Source organism: Urocitellus parryii, chromosome 11 (assembly GCF_045843805.1).
Source record: "Urocitellus parryii isolate mUroPar1 chromosome 11, mUroPar1.hap1, whole genome shotgun sequence".
In the NCBI taxonomy this organism is placed as follows: domain Eukaryota; kingdom Metazoa; phylum Chordata; class Mammalia; order Rodentia; family Sciuridae; genus Urocitellus; species Urocitellus parryii.
This window is the reverse complement of record NC_135541.1, coordinates 109619884-109646960: the sequence shown is the minus strand read 5'-3', so window position 1 is coordinate 109646960 and position 27077 is coordinate 109619884. Positions and strand designations below refer to the sequence as shown.

The following is a 27077-nucleotide window of genomic DNA, read 5'->3' as shown; positions in this document are numbered from 1 at the left end:
ATGCTACTGAAGACCAAGAAGTCATTTCTCTTTCCTGTACAGTGTATTTCAACAAAGAAAATACTGATGATACTTATTCCTTGTAAACATTTGTATTGAAATAACTGCCTTTATCATGGGAACACAGTATCTGTTTGATAAGAATAGATCATTATTTTACTGTAGATTATACAATAGTGGGGAAAGTTTATATAAGTAAGGTATAGAGTAGGCCAGGCCCATTCCAATAATGTTAAAACAGTAGAAGAGGGCTGGGGATGTGGCTCAAGCCGTAGCGCTCTCGCCTGGCATGCGTGAGGCCTGGGTTCGATCCTCAGCACCACATACCAACAAAGATGTTGTGTCCACCGAAAACTAAAAAATAAATAAATATTAAAATTCTCTCTCTCTCTAAAAAAACAGTAGAAGAACCCAATCACTATCTAATCCTGTATTTACAATTTCTTATACCAACTCCTTAAATGATAGAAACTGCTTGATTAGAAGGCTACTAATTCAACACTAATTTTATCTCTAATACCTTCACTGAGATATGCTTTCGTGGAATCCACGTATTTTTATCATTTCACATATCCACTCTCTCTACATATTTAAACCAGGAAAGACCAAGAACAGAATCAACCAAATTCTTCCATAATAAATTACTGCCCTATTTGTATCATTCTTATGTTATGTTCATAACATAATAACTTTTATTTAAAAAAATAGGAAATTGTTACTGAACAGTGCAAAAACTAAAAGATACAGTTTTATTTACTAAATTTACATTTAAATAAATGTGATAGAGACTGAATGAAGAAAAAATATTTAGATCAGGAAATAACAGTATAAAATGATAATTTATAACTCAATGGTTAGGAAGGTGTAAGAAGTATCAAGAGCTAATCTTTGAAGTGTCTCTTTAAAGGTATAAATAGAAGTAGAAAAACAGGCAAAACAGCCCTGACACAACACATTTATAAGTAAGAGTCATTAAGATAATGGGGGGAGGGCTTTCTTTCTTTCTTTTTTGTATCTTAGTTTCAGGCATCTATTCTTAGATACATTGTAGACCTAAGAAAAGATTAACAAATGAGTAGAAAAGAAAACAATATATGAAGAGAATTTTAAATAAAAATGAATAAAGGAGGAAAGGGCAGGGGAAAGTCAAGTTTTAGCATTATGGGTAGGGGAAAATGTTTTCTCTATCTCTTAATAATTGTTAGGGTTGACAGACTTAGTGGTAACTTAGTTTACAAAACTTAGTCTCAGTCCCTCCTCCTTCCTGACAAGTTCACCCAAGCGCTTCTAGGAATTGGTCCAGGAGAAGACTATATGTAGAAACCTGAAAGCCAAGATAACTATAGAGTTTATCACCCAGCAGCCTGATGTTCTTATTTGAACCACTGAACTGTGACTACCTACATGTCAAGTCTGATTTCACTCCAAGGTCCTTTTGATTTTCACAGATTGATAATGTATTTTAAAGCACTCCTAAATATCAATAATTCACTTCTATTTCAGCATGTCATACAGTTAATGATTCTAACAGAAGCTACTTTTTGAAATATTCATATAGGAAATTTTAGAATAAAAGCTAATATTAAAGCATTTTCAAATATATTACCTTACAAATATGATCCGCATGATCATCCTTCTAAAAACTTTCAGCCAAAAGAAGAAACAGAGGCATTGAGAAGTTCAATATTTTATCTAATTTAGTAATCAGGAAAGCCAGGATTAGTCTTCTAACTCCAAATAATATACTCATTCTTATTTTTCCACAATTTTAAACTTGGGAGCAAAAAAATATTAGTGAATTATAACAACTAATTCTTTATATTTTCTTCACTTTAACCATCAACTGGCATAGGTTACACATTGTACTTAGGAAATTTGTGGGGGAAAAAAAAAAACCAAAGTAAAAAAGAAAAAGAACTTTGCCTTTAACTCTAGGTTCCTTACTATATTCTTTTATATCTGTTGCCAAGTACTTTTCCTGAAGGTAATTACTGGTAATTACTCTCTGTGATTGCTATGTGCATGTCAGACATTATCATTACTCTAATTATAATACAGTTAGCCAATGCTGAATTGTTAAATCTCAGTTCAATTAAATGTTTGTTTTGCAGTCTATTTATAGATATGACAGATGTATACTGCTCAAAGATAATAATGGAATTTGATATACTTTTCAGAAGCTGATATAAAATATACAAAAACATTTAAAAGGACAAATTGGACAATTTAGTAAGGACTGCAGCTGCTAAAGCAATATCAGGGCAGCTCCCTAGGATTTTAAAAACGTTTGCCAAAATAACCAATGAATAGCTCTTTCTATAACATTTTCAAAATTAATAACTGCTGAGAGTGAACACATTGAAAAGTAATTTGAATTTAGTTTGTAGGGAAAAATAAAGGAACATGAGTTATCTTTTCTCATTGGAATTTTTATTGTAAATTATACATAAAAGTTGGAATTTTAACTATTTTTAAGTGTATCTTTGAGTGGCATTAGTTGCATTCATACTGACGTATATCCATAACCACTACATATTTCCAAAACTTTTCTGTGACCAGAGAGAGGAACTCTGTAGTAGTAACTCTCCATTCCTCTCTCTCTCAAGCCTCTGCTAGGCTCTATGAATGTGACTACTCTAGACATGTGACAGTAGAATCGTACAATATTTGTCTTTTTATGGCTATTTTCAAGGTTTATTTATGTTGTGACATGATTCAGAGTTTCCTTCCTTTTAATAGTTAAGTAATATTCCACTATGTATATAATTTTTAATCCATTCACTATTGGATACCTGGACTATGTATCAGTCCATTTTTCTGCTGCTGTAAGAAAATACCTGAAGCTAGGTACTTATGAAGAAAAAACGTTTATTTAGCTTACAGTTTTGGAGATTCAAGATCAACATGCCAACATTTTTTCTAGTGAGGGACTTCTGGCTATAACACAACATGGTAAAGAACAAGGATAACTGGCCATATGCAGAAAGGACCAAGCATGTGGAATAGCTTTGCTTTATAACAATCCACAAGAACTCACTCACTCCACAAGACCAATAAGAATCCCCTCTGAGGGCACAACCCTCCAATTACCTTGATCTAGCCCCTTACCTCATAAAGGTTCCAAAACCTCAGTACAACCACTCAGTACCAAGTTTCTAGTACATAAACCTCTAGGGGGACAAACCACATTCAGACCATCACAAACTGTTTCTACCTCTTAGCTATTGTGAATGTCGCTATGGATATTAGCTCGGAAGTATCTGTTTGAATCTTTGTTTTCAAATCATTTGAATATATATGTAGAAATTGAATTGCATTCACATGGTAGTTCTATGTTTAACTTTTTGAGGAACTGCCAAATAGTTTTCACAAGTGGCTACAACACATCATTTTCCCACCAGCAACGACAAGGGTTCCAATTTTTCCACATCTTTCCCAGTACGTATATTCTCTTCTTTGGATTATAGCCATCTGGGTAGATGTAAAGTGGTACACTGTGGTTTTGATTTGCATTTTCCTAATAATTAATAATATTAACCATTTTTTCATGAACTTATTTTCCATTTGCATATGTACTTTGAATAAATGACTTTCCAAGTTCTTTGTCTATTTTTCGATGGTATCATCATATTCCTGTTTAGTTGTAGGGCTTCTTTATATATTCACATATATATATATTTTACGTGTTCCCTCATCAAATACACAATTTTCAAATATTCTCATTCTGTGAGTGGTCTTTCACTCTCATGATTGTATCATTTGGTGCACAAAAGTTCTTAAATATAATAAAATCTAATTTATCTTTTTAAAAAACTACTGTTATCTGTTTGTCATAATAAAGAGTCCACTGATAAATCAAAAGAAATGAAGATTTGCCACTAAGGATTCTAAGAAATTTAAAGTTTGGGCTCTTAAATTTAGGGTTTTTAAAATCTATTTTGAGGTAATTTTTGTAAATGGCATAAGGTAAGGGTTCAACTTCATTCTTTTTCATGTTGTCTCAACAATGTTGAAGGAATTATCTTTTCAATAATTGAGATGCTAATTTATACTATACTGTTGTTCATTTCAAGGCTGGCAATTCTCAAATTGTAATTTATTTTTTCCAGTATCTTAATATTTTTTTGTGAATAAAGGCATCCTGGTTTTTATTTTAAAATATTTTTAACCCTACTTCAAAAGCAATTAATGTTTACTATCAAATTTGGATAACTAGGCAAACAAAAAGGAGAAAATAAAAACAAACATTCTGAAGAAATAGAACATTCTGCTTTCTATTATTAAAGTAATTATTTTCTCTCTTTCTAAATGTCTTTCTAGATTTGTTATATTTATCCATGTCAAGTATACTACAAATTTTAATGGCTGTGTATATGGAGGAACCAAAATTTTTATTTAACCAAACATATTAAAGTCTCTAAATAAAATAAAAAATAGGGCTGGGGATGTGGTTCAGTGATTCAGTGCCCCTGAGTTCGATCCTGAATAACCACCCCCCATTCCCCCGGCCAAAAAAAAAGAATGTTAAAAAAATACCACAATGTCCAATGGCTGTCCATTAGGCACAAAAAGCTATTTAAATTAATTGAAAGTAAATACAATAAAAAATAAAGTTCCAAACAGTGCTCACAAGATAGCAAGTGCTTATAACCCTGTCTGGCTAGTGACTATTATATGGGTCAAAAGAAATACAGAACACTTTGCTTATCATAGAAAATTCTGTTGGACAAAAGCTGTTTTAAAATGTTTAAAATTGTCACTATTATAAATAACTCCTGAGTTAGTTAAAGTAAATAAACGTTAATGTATAGATGTTAAAGCTGCATTGATTTGCTTATGGGCATGGTGAAATAGAAGAGACAAAGATCTCTGGGGACCAGTCCAGAGATGCTACAAGTATTACAGGCTTTGTAAATACTACTGTAGAAGCAGTAGTCTGTACAGAAACAGATGTTGTCACATTACATTATTTCCAACTACTACTTATTTTTACTAACACTATTCTTGGGATTAAATATGAATATTTGTTTATTGTCCATTTGTGTTTTTTTTATGAATTAATTTTTCTTTGCTTATGATCCTCTAAAAGTTCTTAATAAGGAAAGGATATGAATACTTTGTATTCCAAATATGTTTAAATATTTCTTTAGTTCATAACTTGCCTTTTATTTGTTATGAAATGTAGGTTAACATTTATATATTGTAAAATAGACACCTTTGTTTCTGCTTTAAGTGATATGCTTAGAAAGTTTTCCTGGTTATATGCTCAACCATTTTTTTGTTTGTTTGTTTCATTTTATACATTTAAATAGTTATGCTACATAGAATATATACTGGCATATGGTATAAGGCAGAAACTAGTCATATTTTTCCCCAATGTTAGAATATTTCCAATCTCAATACAATTCTAAGGGATAAAAACTTACAACAAAATCTACCAAGTAGATACCAAGTAGAGATCCAATCCAATCCAATCACTTTTATGTGGGAACACAAAAACTGCATTTTTTCTTTCATTTATTTATTATTTAATTATTTATTGCAGTACTGGGAATTGAATCCAGGGGCTCTATCACTGAGTTACATCCCCAGTCCTTTTTATTTATTTATTTTTTATTTATTCTAATTTGTTATATATGACAGCAGAATGAGATTCAATTTATATTACACATATAGAGCACGAATTTTCATGTCTCTGGTTGTACACAAAGTACAGTCACACCACTCGTGCCTTTGCTTTTTCGTCACTCCTTTTTATTTTTTATTTTGAGACCTGAAATTTGTGATTCTCCTTTCTTATCCTCCCAAACAGCTGGGATCACAGGTGTGTGCCACTTTTATATTTTAGAAAAAGACTGCACTCTTATATTTAGAAATGTGGCTTTTAAGATTTTGCTTTCTCAGATAATATAATTTCCATTCAGCCCAGGAATTAGACCTTATTTTCAAAATGAAGAGAAAAGTGAGCTATATGTAAAGAATTTTTGGATAGAGAAAAAGTATGTAAGAAGTACCAAAAAATTACAATTCCAGCAACTTAGGATATTGAAGCAGGAAGATCCCAAGTTTGATACGAGTCTCAGTAATCTAGGATCCTGTCTCAAAACAAAAAAATAAAAAGGGCTTGGGGTATAGGTCTATGGTAGAGCGCCCCACGTTCAATCCTCAGTTATAACAACAATAAAGAAGTAGTACCAAAAAAGTGAGATCTAGTCTCTGAAAGACCTATATGGACCAATCTGCCTGTCTTTCACAAAATCACAATAAACTCCTAAAATGGAGCCTAAAAGACAATTCTGAGGCAAAAGTTTTCCCACTCTTTATACTCATATTGGCAAAGTTTTTCACTAGCAAATTTATGAGTGTTTCAATACATAAAGTTTAATAATGATTGCTATGATTGTTATTTTTTACTCTTATTACTTCATTATGATTTTATTAGTCTCAAAAATAACTCAAATGTTTTATTAGGAGTGAAGTTGCAACTTCTATGGTTTTAGTTTTAAAATAGACTCTTTTTAAAGAGAACAACATTGGTAAATCCATAATTGTTAACATTCCTTAAGTTCCACAATTCCACATGAACATTCATTATTTATTATTTTTTAAAAATCAGTTCCTGCCCAGGGCCATGGTGCATGCCTGTAATCCCAGTGGCTTTGGAGGCTGAGGTAGGAGGATCACAAGTTCAAAGCCGGCTTCAGCAAAAGTGAGGCACTAAGCAACTCTGTGAGACCCTGTCTCTAAATAAAATACAAAATAGGATGTGGCTCAGTGATCGAGTGCCCCTGAGTTCAATCCCTGGTACCCCACCTCCTTTCAGAAAAATTAGTTCCTTTAAAGAAATATTCTAAAGCTCTAATAATAAAAATCAGCACCACCCAAAACAAACATGAAACTGTCAGGCAGAGGAATCACTTCTATCACAGTTTCACATTAACAACTGGTATATTCCTCTACTGCAACATTCATCATTATCATATCATATTCCAACTACTTCTAAGTGTATTCTGCTAAGGCTGGGAGCTCCCTAAATTCATGTCAAGCCCAGTAATATTCTTTCCCCACCTTTAGTTACATCCAAAAACTTGGCACAGAGCTCAGTAAATTACGGATGTCATGATATCTTTTCCTTAAATTACACACTGTTTGTCCAAGAGCAACTGCCTTCTTTCCTAGTTTAACTTATTTGTGTTTCAAAATCCTTTCAAGCGGTGCTCAAAGATGTGCTAATAGTAAATATGACCCTTCAAACTGCCACACAGTATTTTAGCAAAGTACTTAAAATACATGAATTAAAATATTTTTGTGGGACAGGTTATTAATGTTCGTATTTTACGAGAAGAAAACAAGCTTTGTGATTAGAAACTCATCAAAGTTAACAGCACTAATAGGTCAGAGAGTTAGACATGAACTGAGGGTTCTGATTCTCACAGTGTACCTTTCACTACATCAAGCATGAGTTTTCAGACAATTAACTTCTTAACAAAATATCAGTTATACTAGAAATACTTACACTGACCCCAGCGCCCTGTTCTTGGGTTCAAATAATTTGGATAAAGGCCATTTGGACGATCCATTTGCTGAAGTAGTTTCCGAATATGCATGACCTAAGGAAAATAATTTAAAATTAAGAATGTAATGAACAAAAATAAAGGTTATCAAGGTTTGGAATTAGTCTAGTCTTTGTTTTCTTTCTCTCTTTTTTTTTTTTCTGTCACTTAAGAACCTATAACCCACTCCCTGCTTTGTGTGTGTGTGATGGTCAGGAAAGCCTGCTATTTCTTAAATGACTCATTATTCTTACAAGATTGTTATTTTAAAAATCAAGCAATAATAAAAGCGATACAAAGAAAAGTAGCTCAGATAGAAATAATTTTTAAGTATATAATTATTTACTTATATACATATATATACACATACACACACACACACACACAGATGTATATACGTAAGTGGTATTGGAATATAACCCTGGGTCGCTTGTATGCTATGCAATTGCTCTACTGCTGAACTACACATTGTCAGCCTTGTGATACCATTTTAAATTTCTACATTCTACTATCCAGAAACAGACATCAGAAACATTGTTGATAAATATCATTCCAGACATATTTAATATGTACATATTTAACATGAGAACATTAATAATTTCATAGAAATGGAGGCAAAACATTAGAAAGTATTACATTAATTTGAATTTAATGAATTAAAAAAAATGAAGTAAAACCAAATGGCTTAACTTTAAATACTGGCCCCATATTACACATCCCTAAATTCCTAAAATTCCAATTCCTAAGGGATCTCCAAGAGGTTAAGGGGGAAATTAAATCACAAAATATATTAAGAGGCTGGAGATTCTCCAGGGATTTATTTTTATTTATTTCTAGGTTGGTTGGATTTTATAAGTGCTTTGGCTGGGGGAGTGTTTAAACAATACAGCAGTAAAGGTGCTTTATTTCTAGTATTCTTTATTTGAGAATATTATGTTTATATTTTATGGGTACCTGGCTGGTATTAATTATTTCTAACTGGTTGGGAAAACATTCTATTTTTCACAGGACCTTGTACATACTTGCTTTTTCTGGATTTGGGCATAATTCTAATCCTTTCTCTGCAAGGTCTTCCATCATTTCTTATTTGGCTGAATGTCATCATCAAATAGCTTTAGGAATAGGTTCAAAAACGCTATCTATATTTCCTGTGTCCTTTCATATTTGAGAGTACCGTTATGTATAATAATTTCAATCTGAATAATTCCAGGAACCAGTTTTAGATAGTTCTGAAGGATATTATGTAACATGAGAAAACTAGCAACTTTTTGTTATCTGAAAATTATGTATAATATTGAATTATCTTGGCCTCTTTTCCCTATCATTTCCTTTCTTTTTAATTTCTATACATTAACTTTTCTCAATTTTGACTTCTTTTTTTTTTCTTTGCTATATTTTGAACCCTGTCTTTCTTTGCATTGCGCTTTCATTTTGGCCTTCATTTTGGTAATAATTCTATCTTATACTTTGTTGCTGATATCACATCTTATCTTCTCTGAGCACTTGTAACTACATATTCTGTTCTATACAGATGAGGTCTTATACTCTTTGCTATGGTAATGTTTGCTCAGAATTTTCGACTGCTATTCTCTGATAAATATTTTTTGGCCAGTATTTCTCATGTGCATTTCATTCTTTTATTCTGGAAGATTTTTGTATAAATTCTGTACTTATTCTTTTTTGATGAACTACTCATTACTATTTTTCTTGACTCAGCTATTCACAAGAAAGCTTTCATATATAAGACAAGAGTCCAGATGTAAATATGTTTTTATGCCCTTTGCTTTCCCCTAGTCAACTGTGATTTTCAATGCAGCACTCACTGCTCAGGACAGAATATCTGTCACGGATTCTCTTTTCTCATCCAAGTTTGCAGACACAAACATAGCTTGTCTGTAAAATTCTTTGTTATTTTTCTAGCTTCTCGCACATTACTTGCAGTCAAAAGAAGTATTAACCATCAGTCTGTGATCCTACTCTCACTTATTTAAGTCTTCTCCAATGCCATTTAATAAAGTATAGAACTTTACTTTTTGTTAGATTTATTTGTGGGAAACATACTTTTGTTCCTACCATCATAAGGCATCTTTTTATAAAATGACATTTTCTTGCCTTTTGTAGTTAGTTCAGAGAAATATTGTTGACTTTTAATGTCGACATCAGTCTTTTATACAAAAAATAAACCCACATTAAGCTCTTGGTTTAGTCATTGAAAAAGACTGTTCAGGTTGAAGATACGGCTCTGTGGCAAAGTGCATAAACATGTGCAAAGCCCTGGGTTCAATCCATTTACCCTTCCTACCCTGCTCCCCAAAAAAGAAAAATTTAGACTACCTTAATATAGTATATATCTATATAATAGATAACCATGTAATCTGTGAATAATCAGTATGTTCTTTCTTCCTTTTCAATTCTTAAACCTTTTGTTCATTTTTCTTATCTTACCATGCTGGCTCGGAACTTCAGCACAATTGAAATGACAATAAATTTTTGTATTTTTAAAAACTTTTAAAATAATAATAAATATTTTAAATGTTTTAAATTGAAAAGCTATGTTTAAGGTAAAAAGAAAAAATAATAATATCCAGAGCCCTGATAAACATATTAAGCACTAATCAAGTCTTTGAACAAATTTTAAAGAACTCTTTTATAACAAACAAAAAAGGAAAGAAAACAAACCTTTTTATAGTAAACCAGGTCCCCTGTCAAGTAGCTGAGGTGGACAAATTCCATATGTAGTGTACCAAATTCAGCCAGAATACTGCTACCTGCAGACGCCCAGCCCCAGTTTCGCCCTACTCCACTGAATGAAAGGAAAAGATTGGGGGAAGGGGAACAACAACAATAACAACAAAAAATCTAATGAATACATGAATTTTAAATAAATCCCATAAAAAGTATTATATCTAACAATAGTTAATTTATATCTAAAACATTGATGATTAAAAATTTTGTATAGGTAATACATCCACGTTTTAAAATTATAAAAAAGTATACATTAAATATATTTTATCTAGTCTCATCTCCTTTCACACTGCCAGGCTCCACAATAACTTTCATTACATATCAATTCAAATTTTCATGCATATATAAGCAATCTAAATATATATTCATATTTTCCTCCTTTCCTAGAACAAATATAGCCAACTATACTAACTCCTCTGCATCTTGCATTTTATTCTACAATGCACCTTCATGGTCCTTCTGTTATCACAGCTTTCTCCTCCTTGGTTTCTTTTTAATCTGCACAGAATTCAATGGTATTGTTGATTCTCAGTTGAAACATCCCATCCCAGGGCCATAAAACCATGTGTGCATTTCAACTTATCTCAAACCGTTAAGTGTACAACTTGCATTTACGACGACCAAAGGTATAAAATGTCCTAAATGGTTAGAACATTATCATACCATAAAGAACTATCCTGCTCCAAATACTGATAGTGCTTGAGTAATGTCTATCACATTATATAAATAGATGTAATTTATTTAATCAATACCCTATTGATGGTCCCTAGAAATATTTCCAATATTTTATTAAGTTTATCATATAAACTTAAAGAAAATAAATTTCTGTGTATTTCAGTTTTGTAGAAATAATCTCTAGGATATGTTCCTGCCCTTTTTCCCCAGCCTGCTCTATAATTTTTTATTTGAAACATTATCATATAAGAGAAAAATTATAGAGACTTTAGATGATGGGTTTTTTTGATTTTGTTTTTTTTTAGGGGTGGGGTGGTACCTGGGATTGAACTCAGGGGCACTCAACCACTGAGCCAGATCCCCAGTCCTATTTTGTATTTATTTAGAGATGAGGTCTCACTGAATTGCTTAGCGCCGTGCTTTTGCTGAGGCTGGCTTTGAACTCAAAATCTTCCTGCTAGGATTCCTTGCATGTGCCACCATACCCAGCTTAGATGACATTATCTTTTTAAAAGGTTAAATTTCTCCTGAAACGCAGTTTGAATACAGGCAGATTACCTTGGTTTCAAGCTTTATGGTAATCTATTTCACATTTACCTCTACCTTTTATATAGTTGCCCTGAGATCTCAAGTTATCTTTACCAAGGTTTCTTCACCTTAGCAGATGTAAACACTAATCTCTGGGCTCCTCAGTATGGTATGATTATTAAACTCTTTCTTTAGTCATTTTGTCTCCTGCAATTTTCTGTTCTGATTCATTGAGTCTTGACAGTCATACATACACAGAGTCACCAATGACATGAGGAAAATTTCTAAGAAATTTTTTGAGTTTTTCTTAAGCCCTTCCTTTCTGAGAAAATGTCATCATGTCTCAGTCATTTTAGCAGTTACAAGACCTGACTTACATAATGGAATATTACTCAGCATTAAAAGAGAATAAAATTATGGCATTTGCAGGTAAATGGATGGAATTGGAGAATATCATGCTAAGTGAAGCCAGCCAATCCCCAAAAAATCAAAGGCCGAATGTTCTCTCCGATAAGTGGATGCTGATCCATAATGGGGGGAACATGGGAAAAATGGAAGAACTTTGATGGGGCAAAGGGGAAGCAGGGGAGGGGTGGGGAAGGAAAATGGGGGTAGGAAAGATGATGGAATGAGACGGACATCATTATCCTAGGTACATGTATGACTGCATATAAGGTACAACGCTACATCGTGTACAACCATAGAAATGTAAAGTTGTACTGTAATTGTGTACAATGAATCCAAATGCATTCTGCTGCCATATATAAATAATAATAATAATAATAATAATAATAATAATAATAATAATAGACTATCAGTTTGAGTTTGGCCTCTACTGCCCTATTCCATTGACTGGAACAATCCTTTAGGGAAAAAACGCCAGTATAGAGATGAACTTAAGATCATAGCCACTTCAAGAATTGAGTTAGTTGTTCTCTGAAATCTTCAATCAATTTGGTCTTATATACTTCTAGTTTTTATGTTTGATTTTGGTAAGAAGACAGTCTGATAAAAGCCCTTCCATGGTTATAAATGGAAGTCTAGATTAATTATTCAAGCAGTAGAGTTCATGGATTCTTCTTACTAGAATTCTAAACCATTCTATGGGGTCTTTTCTTACTTTTAGAAGTAAAATTATCAATATTTTCTCATCTTACATCCATTTGTCTTCTGGATAATGGATGTAAAATGAGAATTCAATATCCTTTATATTTTATTGATCAGTGCTAAAACATCAAAATCTATACCAGAACATATCAGTACCTTGCTTAAAGTTCCTTCATTGTTAAATATTATTTTTATAATATCTTTAAATTATGGAAGGCCAATATCACTAATGTAGTTTTAATGACTATAGGCTAAACCAAAGAAAGCATATAAATATAGTAACTACACAGGACAGTCATTTATCTCACAAATAATAAGTGCCTACTATACTGTGGGAGAGACACTGGTAAACCTATGTCAAGTTTATTCATGCTTCCACAATAAAAAAAGATCATTTAAATAGTTACAGTTGTTACAAAGAAAAATAAATAAGAAAATAGAAATCTGAATAATTTACTAAGAAATAAAGCATGTTAGATGAAAGACTCTTTATGTACCAAATTTAGACAACATATTTCTGAAATGACTCAGTCTGAACTAAGACCTGAATGATGAGGAGATACTCATGAAATGTCTGGAAGAAGAGAATTCCTAGGAGGGGAAACAGCAAAGGTAATGGCAATGGGGCTGATGGAAATTAAGGGGGACTAGTGTGGCTAGAGCTCAGAAAGTAAGAAAGTCAATGATATAGGATGAGGTTAGAGAGTTAGTATAATCTAAACTCCATAAGAATTCTGTAGGCTGTGGTACAATTTCAGAATTTTCATTTTAAGTGTGATAAAAGGTCATGGATAACTGAGCATAATGCTTTAGGAAGAAAAACATACCATTTAGAAAGATTAGCTATGTCTTGGTGTAGTGAATAAATTGCAGTGTTGTTAAATATAGCCCAGGAAGTTCAACAATTTACCCTTCTCTGTAGAAACTTTCTGGCAAAAGTCATTAAGTTAAGCTTCAGTCACAATACACTGAAATACCTTTCAAAATACTAAATTATATACAAGGTTTGTCATCTTTTATTTTATATAGTGTCTCATAAGAAGAATCTAAAATATTAAATTTCATGCACACATACAGCGCTGAGAGAATAACAACTCAGAAAAATAAGGAAATCTTCAAGAACAAGAAATAAAACTGTCAAGGACAGAAAAGTTCCAAATATAAAAAAGCTGCCAAAAGCCAAGTAAATTATAATTTCTGCTTGTTATGATTTTTCAGATGATCAAAATAAGAAGTATAGATATCTAAATGTACATATGTTTTTATATATAATAAGTACCTGAATACATTTACAATGAATAACAATAAAATAAGTAAAAAACATGATTTCTCTCTTGGCTGATTACCAACAACAGAATTTTAGAAATGTTTGATAAACTTTTAATAATTTTCAAGGTAAATCTAAGTGTCCTACAATCATACTCATTATTTTGATAATAAATTTGAATTATATTTTGTCCAAAGTCCACTGAAAATCTTTCTCTGGTATATTCAAAGAACAAAGCTTCTAGTGAAATGTAGTTATCAGAAAAGAAGTTTGCAAACAATTGATGTTAAAATTTGTCCCAAAACAAAGTATGAACTAATAAATTAAAGCATTCAAACAATGTGTAAGTTTAAGTTGCAATATCTTGACCTACAAAATAATGACTTGATGGAGCTCTTATTTTCAATTAGACGTATTTAAATTCTAGACCTCGATGAAATGAAGAAGCCCCATGATTTTGGATTAACTAAATTGGAAAAATTATTAAAAAAAAAACAACTAAAAGCAGAAGTCTTATTTTCAATGTAAAAATATACAGTACTTGTAGAAGGCATTCTGAATGAAAGTAAAAGGATGCATTTTTAAAAAAATAAGTGGTTCAAAATAGTTACACATTTTAATATGCAAACTTTTAGAATTTAGAATACCTGGCAGTTAAGCAGAATTTGATCTAAGCAACTGTTCAGGAAATACCTTCTCAAATAAAAACAGACAAAGGTCATAGATATTAATAATTTCAAAACTGTATAAACGTACATGAAGGTGTACTTGTTTTTTTTAAGAAATTATTCCAATTTGAATATTTGGAAAATAGTTTTTTAAATAGAACTGTTTCACAGTACATCTGGTAAAAATAAAACAAATTTATCATTAAATACTGTAAAAATAAATAATTTTAAATATTTTAGCACTTTCATTCTCAAATTGTATACTTATGACTAACATGTTGTATGTTCTCCCTTATAAGATATCTTAACCTGGATTTTACATTTTTCTAGTATAAATTATTTTCCCTATTTAATTATTTTCCCTATGATATAACTTAAAGGGCAGCATATTATCTTTTAGAGTACGAAACTTGTTTGTCCTTCCCACTGGAGGTTTAACCTATACTTAGGAGGTTTAACCTATATCTTTTGTTTTTATGAAATATGCTATGAAAAATATGGTTTTGTATATGTCTTCCTTAGCCCACACCTCTATTATTTCCTTAGGGTACAATGCTGTGTCAAAAGTAATCTAAAGTTTTAGAGGCTTTTGACAGATAACGATAAACTTGTCTACAAGTAAAACTACAATGTAAGAATGAACTACTTCTCACCTGATCTACAACAGAAGGCAAAATTTTTAAAATTTAAAAAAAAAATTCCGTTTGACAGAATGTAACAACTTTATTTTAATATGAAATCTGACTTTTGTTTTATTTTCATTTAAATTAGGGAGATAATATATTCAGAAGACATAAAATTCAAAGTATACCCCCCAAAATATAAAGACTTATGTCTAAGTCTTGTCTCTTTTCCAATAACATCCTGATCTGAAAGCCAGTCTATGGTCATATTTTCATCTACCCTTTTGGAAAATTTTGTGACTATTTAAGCATAATTTGAACTGCTTCTTACATTAGTATTTAACATAATTTTAAATGTCTCTTGGTCGTTTCTAATTTTAACCCTATTTTTTAAGAAATATTTTTTAGTTGTTGACGGACCCACTACCTTTATTTTATTTTATTTTTTTATGTTCTGAGGATTTTTTTGGGTTCTGATGATTGAACTGAGTGCTTTATACATGCAAGGCAAGTGCTTCACCACTGAGCTACAAACCCAGCCCTTAACTCTATATTTTTTCAAACATATTTTCTAAATATATTTTTAAACTTAAAGTTGTCTTTCAATTATTAGTTCATGTTATTTTGTTATTGCTGTTGCTTTTGCTTTTTTATTATATCATCCCTATAGCCACACCTAGAATCTGGTTTACTTTTCCTTTTGAATAAACAATATTGGGGTATAATTTACATGCAAAAATCCACTATGAACATCCTCACACTTTACTTTTTTTTTTAAGACTAGATCTTTTACTCAATATGTCTTTGAGACCCATCTATACTGCTGTATTACCAAATAGTTTAATTCTTCTTATTGCTAACTGGTGTTCCATGATATGAAAATAATAACTATTGAGCTATGCACCTTTTGATACACAATTTGGATTGTTCATGGTTCTGGGCTATTGTGAATAAGGTTGTTACAAACAACCTATGAATGGACGTTTATTTTAATTTCTCTTGGGCATATAAATACCTTAGAAGGATAATTTCTTAATCCTATGCTAGTTCTATTTTAACTTTATACAAAACTGCTAAACTGTTTTCCAAAGTGACTATACAACTTTATATCACAACATAAGTATACTATCTTGCCTTTTGTTTTCAATTTTCCCGATCAATTCTTTACTTTTCTTATCCAATATTGACTATTTTTTTAGTATTTCAATTTCTCTACTGAGGACTTTTATTGTGTGTATGGCTGCTTTAGGGATTACAGCACTGACTGTTAATTTATACAATATATAATCAACTATTACACTATTTCCATATAATGAAAAAATACTACAACAGCATGACTTACAATAAACAGTTCAATTTACATTTTTTTTTTTTTTTTTTGGTACCAGGTATTGAACTAAGGGGTGTTTAACTACTCACATCCCCAGCCCTTCTTATTTTTTATTCTGAGACAAGGTCTCACTAAGTTGCTTAGGGCTTCACTAAAGTTCCTGAGGCTGGCTTTGAACTTGTGATCCTCCTGGCACCAGGATTATAGGTATGTGCCACTACACCCTTCTGAACTTACATTTTTTTTTTACTTTATAATGTTACAAAAACAATATAGGATCAGTAAAAATCATACTTTGAATTTTGATCTTTTCCTGGGCTATCTGTATCTGTATGTATGTCTATGACATACAGACAGTCACAAACAGACAAACTCTCTTGCCAGGTTTCTGTTCTCGAGACTAAAAGGCTCAGGGGTCACTCTAGTTAAACTGGGCTAACTGGGCTGCACGAAATAACCACACAAGAGACACAAATACCTTTTTCTTTGGGGTTGCTGTGAAGGCTCCTCTGACCTTAAGGGTCCGCAGAAAGAGAGAGAGAGCTAGAGCACGCACTAACCCCTTTTATTGAGGAGAAGCTATTCAAATGAGGCAGGGGTCAGGTTTCAGGGGGCTGAGTCTATCTTCATGATGTCCACTGTCAGCAGGTTGACTGACACCTGGGTAGGCCACACCCAAGGGCACAATAAGAGGAGGGGACACACACAAGGCACTTCCATGGAAGATTCTATCCTAAACAGGGCAAGGGATTATATTACAAAGGAACAGGTGAGCATAGCTTCACCATGGGGCTGTAACAAGACACACCCATTTCTGTGACTGACTGCCTCAGCACCCAGCTGTGGAGTGTAACTCAGTCACCTGTAAGGTTGGCCTCCTACACTCTCTGGAGATGCTGGGAAGTGGCAGTGAACCAGATGACAGTCAGCCATTCAATTACAAGAATAAAAAGTTGATACTCTTAAGACTGTGTATTCTGTTGTTAAGCCATAAAATTTGATAGGTTAGGTACACTAAATGCATTTGACCTATGATGGGTTTATCAGTCTGTAACCCTATTATGAGTTGAAAAGCATCTGAACTTGCAATGCAATCTGCATATAATTTTTTGTGCTAACGTGGTCATACCTTTTCTTCTACATGTATATTATAGACCACACGATTATTTTAAATAATAGCAAGTTATTACTTTTGCTTTAATTACCTTTAGAAGAAAATTCTAAGATTAACCTAGAAAAAATAAACCTTTTATATTCATTTGAATATTTACCATTTCCACTGCTTCTCATTTCTTTTTATAGATCTGTCTTTCCATTTTTATGTCATTAAAAATTTCCTTTAACTTTCCTACTAACAGAACCCTGCTGGCAACAAATTCCCTATGATTTTATTTGCCTAAAAATGGCTTAATTTCATCTTCATTTTGAAGAATGTTATTAAGGGTCATGTAATTTTAGATTGACTTTTCTCTCAATGTATTATAAAATGCATTCTAATAACAGGAACAGAAGTGCATACCTGTTAGTCCCAGATATTCAGGAGGCTGAGGAGGAAGAATCACTTGGATGCCAGGAATTTGAAAAAGAAAGAAAAGATGCATGCCCATTGTTTGGGAGATTATACTGCTTCTGATAAAAAGAAAGCAATACTTCTATTTTTGTTTTCCTGTGTATAATGTAATTTTTCCTCTGGCTGGTCTTCGATGTTTTTTCTTTTCATTAATTTTCATGAAAGATTTTTATCTTTCTGTTTATCCTGCTAAATTTCTTTCTAGGTATCCTGCTAAGTTTCATCAAGTGTTAGAGTCTGCAGGTTTATATTGTTCACTCAAATTTGGAAAAAATGTAGACATTGCTTCTTCAAATAGTTTTTCTGCCATTGCTTCTACCTCCAGGTTTCCCCCAACAATGAATGCTCAATTCTGTGCTCAATTTTCTCTTGAAAGGCAGTTAAATAACTTCTAAGCTGTTCAGTTGTTTCAAGAATTGTGTTTTGGGATATGCTGTCATAGACATACAGTTATGTTTATTCTGTGGCTAATTTAGTTCTTCACTAAGACATTACCCTTCAGGAACATCCATTCAATGTTACTGGTGTTCAGAAAGATTTTTGTTACTTCCTATTTGGCTATTTTATTCTACTTGTTTCTGATTTTAATTTTATAAATTAAAACATCTGTTTTCCAGGAAAGCAATCATATGATCTGAAATTAATTATAATTTTGCCTCCAATCCATTCTTTATTCATTTTTCCTATTTTGTTACACTTTTATGACCTTTGCAAAAAAATGTACTGTCTTGATTTTAGTGGAAAATCTCTAATATTTCATTAAATCTTTGGTTTAATAAAAGCTATACAACTTCCAGGCTTTGAATCACATTTAGAAAGCCTTTAAACTCCTACATTAAATACATAAAAGCAATCTCCTTCTTTTCCTCTGGTTATTAAGTAAAAGGAAAACAATAAACAAAATACAGGTTATTAAACACGTTTAAGAAATGTTCAGAAACTACGTAAAATAAAGCTATATCTGAATTGATACAAAATTTAAATACTTAAAAAGGCATAACTTATTAAAAGAAAGAAATGTAATATAATAATGTTCCCTAAATTAATTTCTAAATTTAATGCAAATCCAACTAAAATATAACAGAAAAAAAACTAGGCCAAATAATTCTAAACTTTATATAAAAAGAATAAATAATGTAAGAACTAAGAAAATTCTGAAAAAACAGGGTACTGAAAGAACTTCTACTATCAGACACAAAAGTTATTACAATGTTATAATTAAATTCATAAAGTAGAGTTAAAATAAACACACTAATTTTGTTTAATTGGGTTTTTGTTTGTTTGGGGGGTACTGAAGATTGAACCCAGAATTTTTAAGCACTGAGTCACAACCTGAGTCCTTTTTATATTTTATTTTAAGACAAAGTTTTGTTAAGTTGTTTAGGACCTCACTAAGTTTCTGAGGCTGGTCTTGAAATCCTCCTGCCTCAGCCTCCCAAGTCGCTATATTATAGAGGTGTGCAACCAGGTCCAGCTAAACAAAACGATGTGAAAGAAGACAGTCTGGAAAATGGATTCATATGTATATGCAAATACCTTTTATATTTTACTATATTTACATAAAATTATAATTTCACTGAGAGAGATTGCTTCATAAGTAATATCCATGCAGTAATCCAAACATCTTTAAGAAAAAAAGATCATTTTCTATCTTCCTTTTTATACCATAATAAATTCTATATCAAAGCTATGAAAGAAAAAAAAGAAATCATTATTGAACTAGAAAAACTCAAATAAAAATCTTAAAAAATTCAATGGATGGGCTTAAGAGCAAGTTAGAATAATATAGAAAATAGTAAGTGAACATGAAGATAAACCAATGGAAATTATTCAATCTGAAGAACAAAGAAAACAGTATTGACAGCCACAAACAAGAGCTTTGAAAAATGTGGAACAGTAATAAAAATTCTTTTATATAAAAAGTTCAGAAGGAAATAAAGAGTGGGGAACAAAAAATAATAGAACCATGCTGGAGCACATCTTAATTAAACTTCTGAGAATCAAATAAAAAAGAAGTAAAGCATTAAAAGGGGAAAAAACACTTTATATACAAAACACAACAATTCAAATTCTCACTGATCAGAAACAATGAAAGCTAGGACAGACAGAAATAACATCTTTAAAGTGCAAGGAAACAAACAAAAATCAAACCAGAATTTTATATACATTGAACATATCCTTTTAAAATGAATGCAAAATACTTCTTCAAACAAAAAAAATTTTAGGAATACATCCCAATGGACAAGCACTGTAGGAAATGCTAAAACAAAGTCTTCAAGATTAAGTGAACTAATACCAGATGAAAACCCTGATCTTCAAAAAGGAATGAAGAAAAGATAAATGGATATATTAAACATCTAGATATTAGAATATTTCCTCCCCTTTTAATTTCATTGAAATAAATAAATATTATCTTTAATTCAAAATTAATATTTTTAAAATGTATTTTGAGATTTATAGTATACCATATAAGCAATGGGAGGGAAGATGTATATGGAGAGGCATAGTTTCAATGTGTCTCCAGTATTATTAAACAGCACAATATTACAACATTAATTCTAACTTTACAGAGAAATTAGTTATATATTAACTTTTTTAGGTTGCTAAAGGAATCACAGTATGCATATATGTGTGTGTGTGTGTGTGTGTGTGTGTGTGTGTATCATGGTTGCTAAAGGAATCAGTATATATACACTTACATATATATGTATACATACATTTAATGGTTGCTAGAGTAGTAATCACTAACAAAATTAATAGGAGAAGTTAATAAACTAAAACAGAATTCTAAAATACATAAGGAAATCAGGAAAAGACAGGAAGAAAAAACCGAACTTTACTGTATCAGTAATTGCATTAATGTTAATGTATACTAGACATTTCAAACAAAGGGTAGATATTGTCATATAAGATACCAAAAGCAAAATCCAATTACATACTATCTCCAAAAGAAATACTATAATTGAAACACAGGTTAAAAAAATCAATAGATAATGTAAGGGTAGAACAGCTACATTAAATTTGATAAGTATTAAGAGAAAAATATTACCAGAGATGAAGGACACATCATTAATGATAAAATGAACTAACCACCAGAAAAGTATATCATAAATCTGTATCTCAAAGTTCATAAATACAAAGCTTGCCAGAAACAGACAATTAAACAATCACACTTGGAATATTTTAACACATCATCATCTCAGCAGTTCATAGAACAATCACACAAAAATTAAACAAAATCAAGACACACACAGAGAACCTGAACAATACCATAAATCACCTGAACCTGATATAGGTAAAACATTATACACATTGTAGGTAGAACACACCTTCTTTTCAAGTGTATTAACCTCCCAAAAAGGCCATATATTGAGCCATAAATGAGTTGCAAAAAATGTTCAAGGTTCAAATTCGAGAGTTCTATGTGAGCACAATGAAACTGAATTAAAAACTAAATAAGATCTCTGTAAAAAAACAAAAGCAGGGCAATTAAACAATACAATTAAAAACTACTGTTTCATCAAGGAAAAATTCACCGAGAAATTTTAAAATATTTTAAACTGAATGATAATGAAAAGTGATACATTAAAATTCTTTCCTTAGAGGAAAATGTATAGCTTTATAGGAAAATAGTAGCTTATAAGGAAGAAAACGTCTAAAATGAATTACCTGTTTCCAATGTAAAAAGAATAAAGTAACTCCAAGTAAGGAAAGGGAAGGGAATAATAGAAATAAAGCAGAAATCAATGAAACAGAAAAGACAATCAAGTGAAAATCAGTGAAGATAAAAAGTACCCCTTTAAAAATAATAATAAAATGGATAAATGCCTAGTTAGATTGAACAAAATAAAAAGAGAATGCCAATTAAGAGCATTGTATCAGTAATAAATGAAGGGATTATTTACTACAGAACCTACAAACACATCAGGCATAATAAAGTAACAGGAACTAAATAATTTAGATGAAATGGAGAAATTTCTTAAAAATATAATTAAGTAAAAGTAACAGAAAATGAAAATAAAATCTGAATTGTCACATATATATAAATACACATTTTTTTAAATGAATTATTAAAAATCTTCTCACATAATGCTAAGTCAAGTTAGCCAATCTCAAAAAAACAAATGCCGATTTTTTTTTTTTTTAAATAAGGAGGCTGATTCATAGTGGGATAGAGGCAGGAGCATGGGAGAAATAGATGATCTCTAGATAGGGCAGAGAAGTTGGAGGGGAAGAGGGTGGGGCATGGGGTAACTAATGATGGTGGAATGTGATGATCATTACTATCTAAAGTACATGTATGAAGACACAAATTGGTGTGAATATACTATGTACACAACCAGAGATATGAAAAATTATGCTCTATAAATGTAATAAGATTTGTAATGCATCTACTGTCATATATAAATTAAAAAATTACATTAAAAAAAGAATATTCATGGGGAAAAAAATCTCACAAAGGAAATTTCTGACCCAGACAGTTACATAAGTGAATGCATCAACTATTTAGGGAAGAGGCCAGGCATGGGGATGCACACCTGTAATCCCACCAGCTCAGGAGGTTGAGGCAGGAGGATCCTGAGTTCAAAGCCAGTCTCAGCAACTTAAGAGAGGCTTTAAGCAACTGAGCAAGACCCTGTCTCTAAATATGAATAGTAAAAAAAAAAAAAAAAAACACCAACCAGGAGGGCTGGGTATGTGGCTCAGTGGTTAAGTGCCCTTAGGTTTAATCCCTGGTACCAAAAAAAGATAAAAGAAAAGAAACTTTAGGGAAGAAGTAACACCAGTATAACATAAATATTTCAGAAGAAGGTGAGACTAATTCCATTTTATTTTATAAGGCCAAATAACATAAAAACCTATCAAAAGTAGCACTAAAAAGTAAATTTCCTACCAAAATTCATCATAAACATAGTTTCATAAAGTAATAATGAAGGGGTTATCACTACAGAAACAGATAGTTTCAAAAAGGGGTAGAGAGAGAAAAGGGGAGGGGAGGGGAGGGGAGGGGAGGGGGGATAGTAGAGAATAGGACAGACATCAGAATACATCAGACACTAGAAAGGCAATATGTCAATCAATGGAAGGGAAACTGATGTGATACAGCAATTTGTATACGGGGTAAAAGGGGGAGTTCATAATCCACGTGAATCAAACCGTGTAATATGATGTATTAAGAACTATGTAATGTTATGAACGACCAATAAAAAAAAAAAGAAAAAAAAAGTGCTAGAAAATCAAATATTGCAAAATATAAAGACAATAATATATTATGGCCAAGAAATACCCAAGGAATTCAAGATTGACTTACCATATGAAAATTTTACAAGTAATTTATCATACTAATAAAGGCAAAAAAACTTATGGTTATTTCTCTAGATAAAGAAAATGTATCTGGCCACATTCAACACTCTTTCATGATTTACAAAGCAAATTAACAAACTCTCAGTGAAATAGGAAGAGACAAGTTCCTCAATCCGATAAAGGCACTGATAAAGATTGTACAACTAACATCATACTTGAAAAAAAAAAAACAACTAAAGCCATGTCAAAAGTTTTCATGGGAATTCAAAAGAATACAAAAATAAAGAAAATATCTTCAGATAAGATCACAAACCCAAAAAGTTATAGAAAGTATATCTGAATGTGGGAAAATTTTAAATATATGAATGAAAAAAATATTATACCGATAACAGTAAGGCAGAGTATAGACAGGAATTTTACAATCTACAAATAACTTTACAAATTAATTAGAAAAAGACAAGTCACAAAAAGGTAAATTTAAATGTCCAATAAATTTATAAGGATGATCAAATTCACTAGTCAGAAAATACAAATTAAAATAACAATGAGTAACATTTTTCAACCACTAGTTCATCAAATTTACTAAAATACTGATATCTGCAGACATTTGGATGTTCCCACACACTGATGGTAGAAAAGTGATGTACTACAGCCTATTTGGAAAATATTTTGGCAGTATTCATTAAATTTAAACATGTGTATACCTTTGATCTGATAAACTCAAACCTGGGAATCTGTACAAAAAAAAAAAAAAAAAATCAAAAAAGACATTTGACCCAGCAATCATATTCTTGAGAATCATTTCTAGAGAAATAAAATGCCCACTAACACAAGGATCATAACAGGATGCTATCCAAGCAGTATTTATGATAGAACGAAAATAATGGAAACAAATGCCCCTGATATATAAATGAATGAAACTATTCCAGGTCTCACTATGTATTATTCAACAGAAAGGTTTAGATGACCTAGAAGAGCATTTTGAAAAGAGTATCACTGAATAAGAAAATAAGAAGTGGGAAATCAAGCATTCAAATAAGCCCTTAAAAAAAAAAAAAAAGCCCTGCCAGGTATATATGTTTGCGTTTCTGTATGCTATATCCCATTGTTACCATGGGTTGGGTTTTGAGCAGCAAGAATGTGGGAAGGCCATGTTGGAAATGATCAGATCCCATCAAAAAGGGGGGAAAATAACTTAAAAAGTAGGGAAATAACAAATTTTATGAAACACAAACTTAAGTAAATCATTTATAGAAATATATACAAAGAAACTAAATGAAAATTAAACTTATAAAATGCTCATGACAGGGTCCTTTGTAGGGCATGATGTAACGTTGCATCAGAAAAGAGGAAACCTAACTTGCTGGCTGCTACCTGCTTCCCAGTCCTGGGGCCACATGTGGCTAAGAGAGTACCTATCAATTAGCCAGAAGGCATCAGATCACAGTTAGGATAGGCTCAGAACCCTTCTGCCCTCGTGGACAGCTCCTGTCTCCCATTACTGCCTGTAGGATGGGTGTAGATATAAATTCTCCCCCCCTTGCTGACCTTTACCCTGATTGTTTCCTGTACATTATATTAGCCGTGCGTGTTTTCTCAATAAACGAGATCCTGCTTTGACTGTTCTCCCTGGCGTGTCTGATTGTTCTCCTGCAAGGGAGGGCTGGGTGCCGGAGGCCAGTGGACCTTTACCTTTCTTGGTTCATCCTGGTCGGGGCATGCTCCCCCAATCTCTCCCACAGGTCAGGAGGGAAGGGGGGTGTGTGCTAAAAACCCCGACAGTCCTTGAAACTTTTCTACTTTATTCTCAATCTTAAATTTGAAGTTTTGCAATTTCATCTTTATTTTTCAGTTCTTTTCTTCTATGTAGCAAAAAAAAAAAAAGTCTTTCTTCTTTCAGAATTAAGTTTTAATTATTATCAAGGAAGGCTGCATGATTCTGTAAAGTTACTGAAGGAAATATCAGAAAATCTATGATGAAGCTAAGGAAAAGAGAAGTATGTGTACATCATTTGGCTACGTTCTTTCAAGAGAGATTGCTCTGGAACTCTAGTCAGCACTTCTCTCACAAAGGAAGTAATCTGCATTATGTATAGTAGATAAAATTAAATAATAGTAAATTTAGATATAAAGTTCATTATTTAAATGCTGATTCTTAATGTAAATTTAAACTCTATCATAAAGTTCTTCATTAGAAAGAAATGACTAAAATAGATTATTTTTTCAAATAAATTCACAGATTCACATCTGGAGAAAAATAAATGTTCCTAACATTTATTCTAAAGAGCTTGGATAAAAGGGGATCAACTGTCAAATTTTCACATAATTTATAAACTTCAACATTAAAATAAATATTACTTGGAAATGAGCAGCAAAAATTTCAGTCAGCATGAATAATTTAAACACCAGTTAAAATGTTAACATCATTCAAATTTTAATTTTGTACCTTTGTTTGAAAGTTATATGAAGAAGACATTTTGTCTATTTCTAAGTAAAAAGTAGTGTTTTAGAATGAAATAGATTGCAAAGAATAATCCTTTAGAGTTCACTTTGATTTTCAAGAGTGTAGATATTATTGCCAGGTGTGGTGGCACAAGCCTGTAATCCCAGTGACTCAGGAGGCTGAGGCAGGAGGATTTCAAGTCCAAGACCAGCCTCAGTAACTTAGATCCTCAGCAACTTAGCAAGACTCTGCTCAAAATAAAAAATGAAAAGGACTAGGGACATAGCTCAGTTGTAAAGCACCTCTGAGTTATATCCCCAGTACCTACCCCCAAAAGAAGAACATAAATAATAAAGACCCTTCAAGCCAACATCATGAATTAGGTGTAGTTTTACTATTAATATGAGTCAACAATAGAAAAACCAATTTCTAGGCACATTGTTTTCCATTTTGACTCAGAAAAATGCATGTGATATGTAAAAAGAAAAAGAGAAAATGTATTTTGAATCTATTACAGCACTAAATGGAAATGAACAATAAATATTGTGTAACCATATACATGAGGAAAAAAAATCTAAGAGAAACAAGTAGTAGAAAGTGGAATGAAGTTAGAGCAGGTGACCTGTTTTAAAGTAAAGGACATATATTTAAAAAGCAAAGAAAAACAATTTATGTCTTGAAAAGCATGGTGGGAGAAGATCATAAGAAATTTCTAAGACTAATCAGGTAAAAACAAATAAAAAAAATCTGTTAATTTAATAGAATAGAAATAACCAATAAAATAGAATTTACCTTTTCAGATTCACCATTGCCCAGGGAATCCCAGTAGGTGTGTTAAAAGCAGGTAGGAGTTTCTCAGCCAACTGTACTGCTTTAATCTTGAATATCTAAGACAAAAATATGAATGATCACAAGTTACAGACATCAATGAGTATTTGCAAATTGTTATTTCTCACAGTATGCATTCCACAATGTATTAGGTCCATGGGGCGGAGGGCAACCTATTGTTATCATGGAGACTATTTTAATCAGAGAAAATGTTTGCAAACTGAGGAAAGGTACCCAGAATGGAAAACCCTAAAACTACAATTAATTGAAAAGAAAGATACAGGTCAGGTATCAATATTATCTCTATTTTTAGCTGGAAAAAAATCTAAAACATTAGGCTATGGCAGGGAATGGTAGCCCACACCTATAATTCCAGCAACTAGGAAGGCTCTAAACCACTTAGTGAGACCCCGTCTCAAAATAAAACCCAAAAGGA

General features: G+C 31.8%; 1 protein-coding gene across 1 annotated transcript in view; it reads right to left on the bottom strand.

The window, feature by feature from the left end:
* The window catches only part of Man1a2 (mannosidase alpha class 1A member 2), a 152433-nt gene that overhangs the window by 64147 nt on the left and 61209 nt on the right, over window positions 1-27077 (bottom strand). Inside the window, exons 6-8 of the mRNA XM_026407286.2 lie at window positions 26606-26700; window positions 10233-10356; window positions 7517-7610 (exon numbers count right to left, since the gene is read on the bottom strand). Coding sequence (XP_026263071.2) covers window positions 7517-7610; window positions 10233-10356; window positions 26606-26700 — 313 coding nt within the window. The remainder of the gene's footprint in view (window positions 1-7516; window positions 7611-10232; window positions 10357-26605; window positions 26701-27077) is intronic.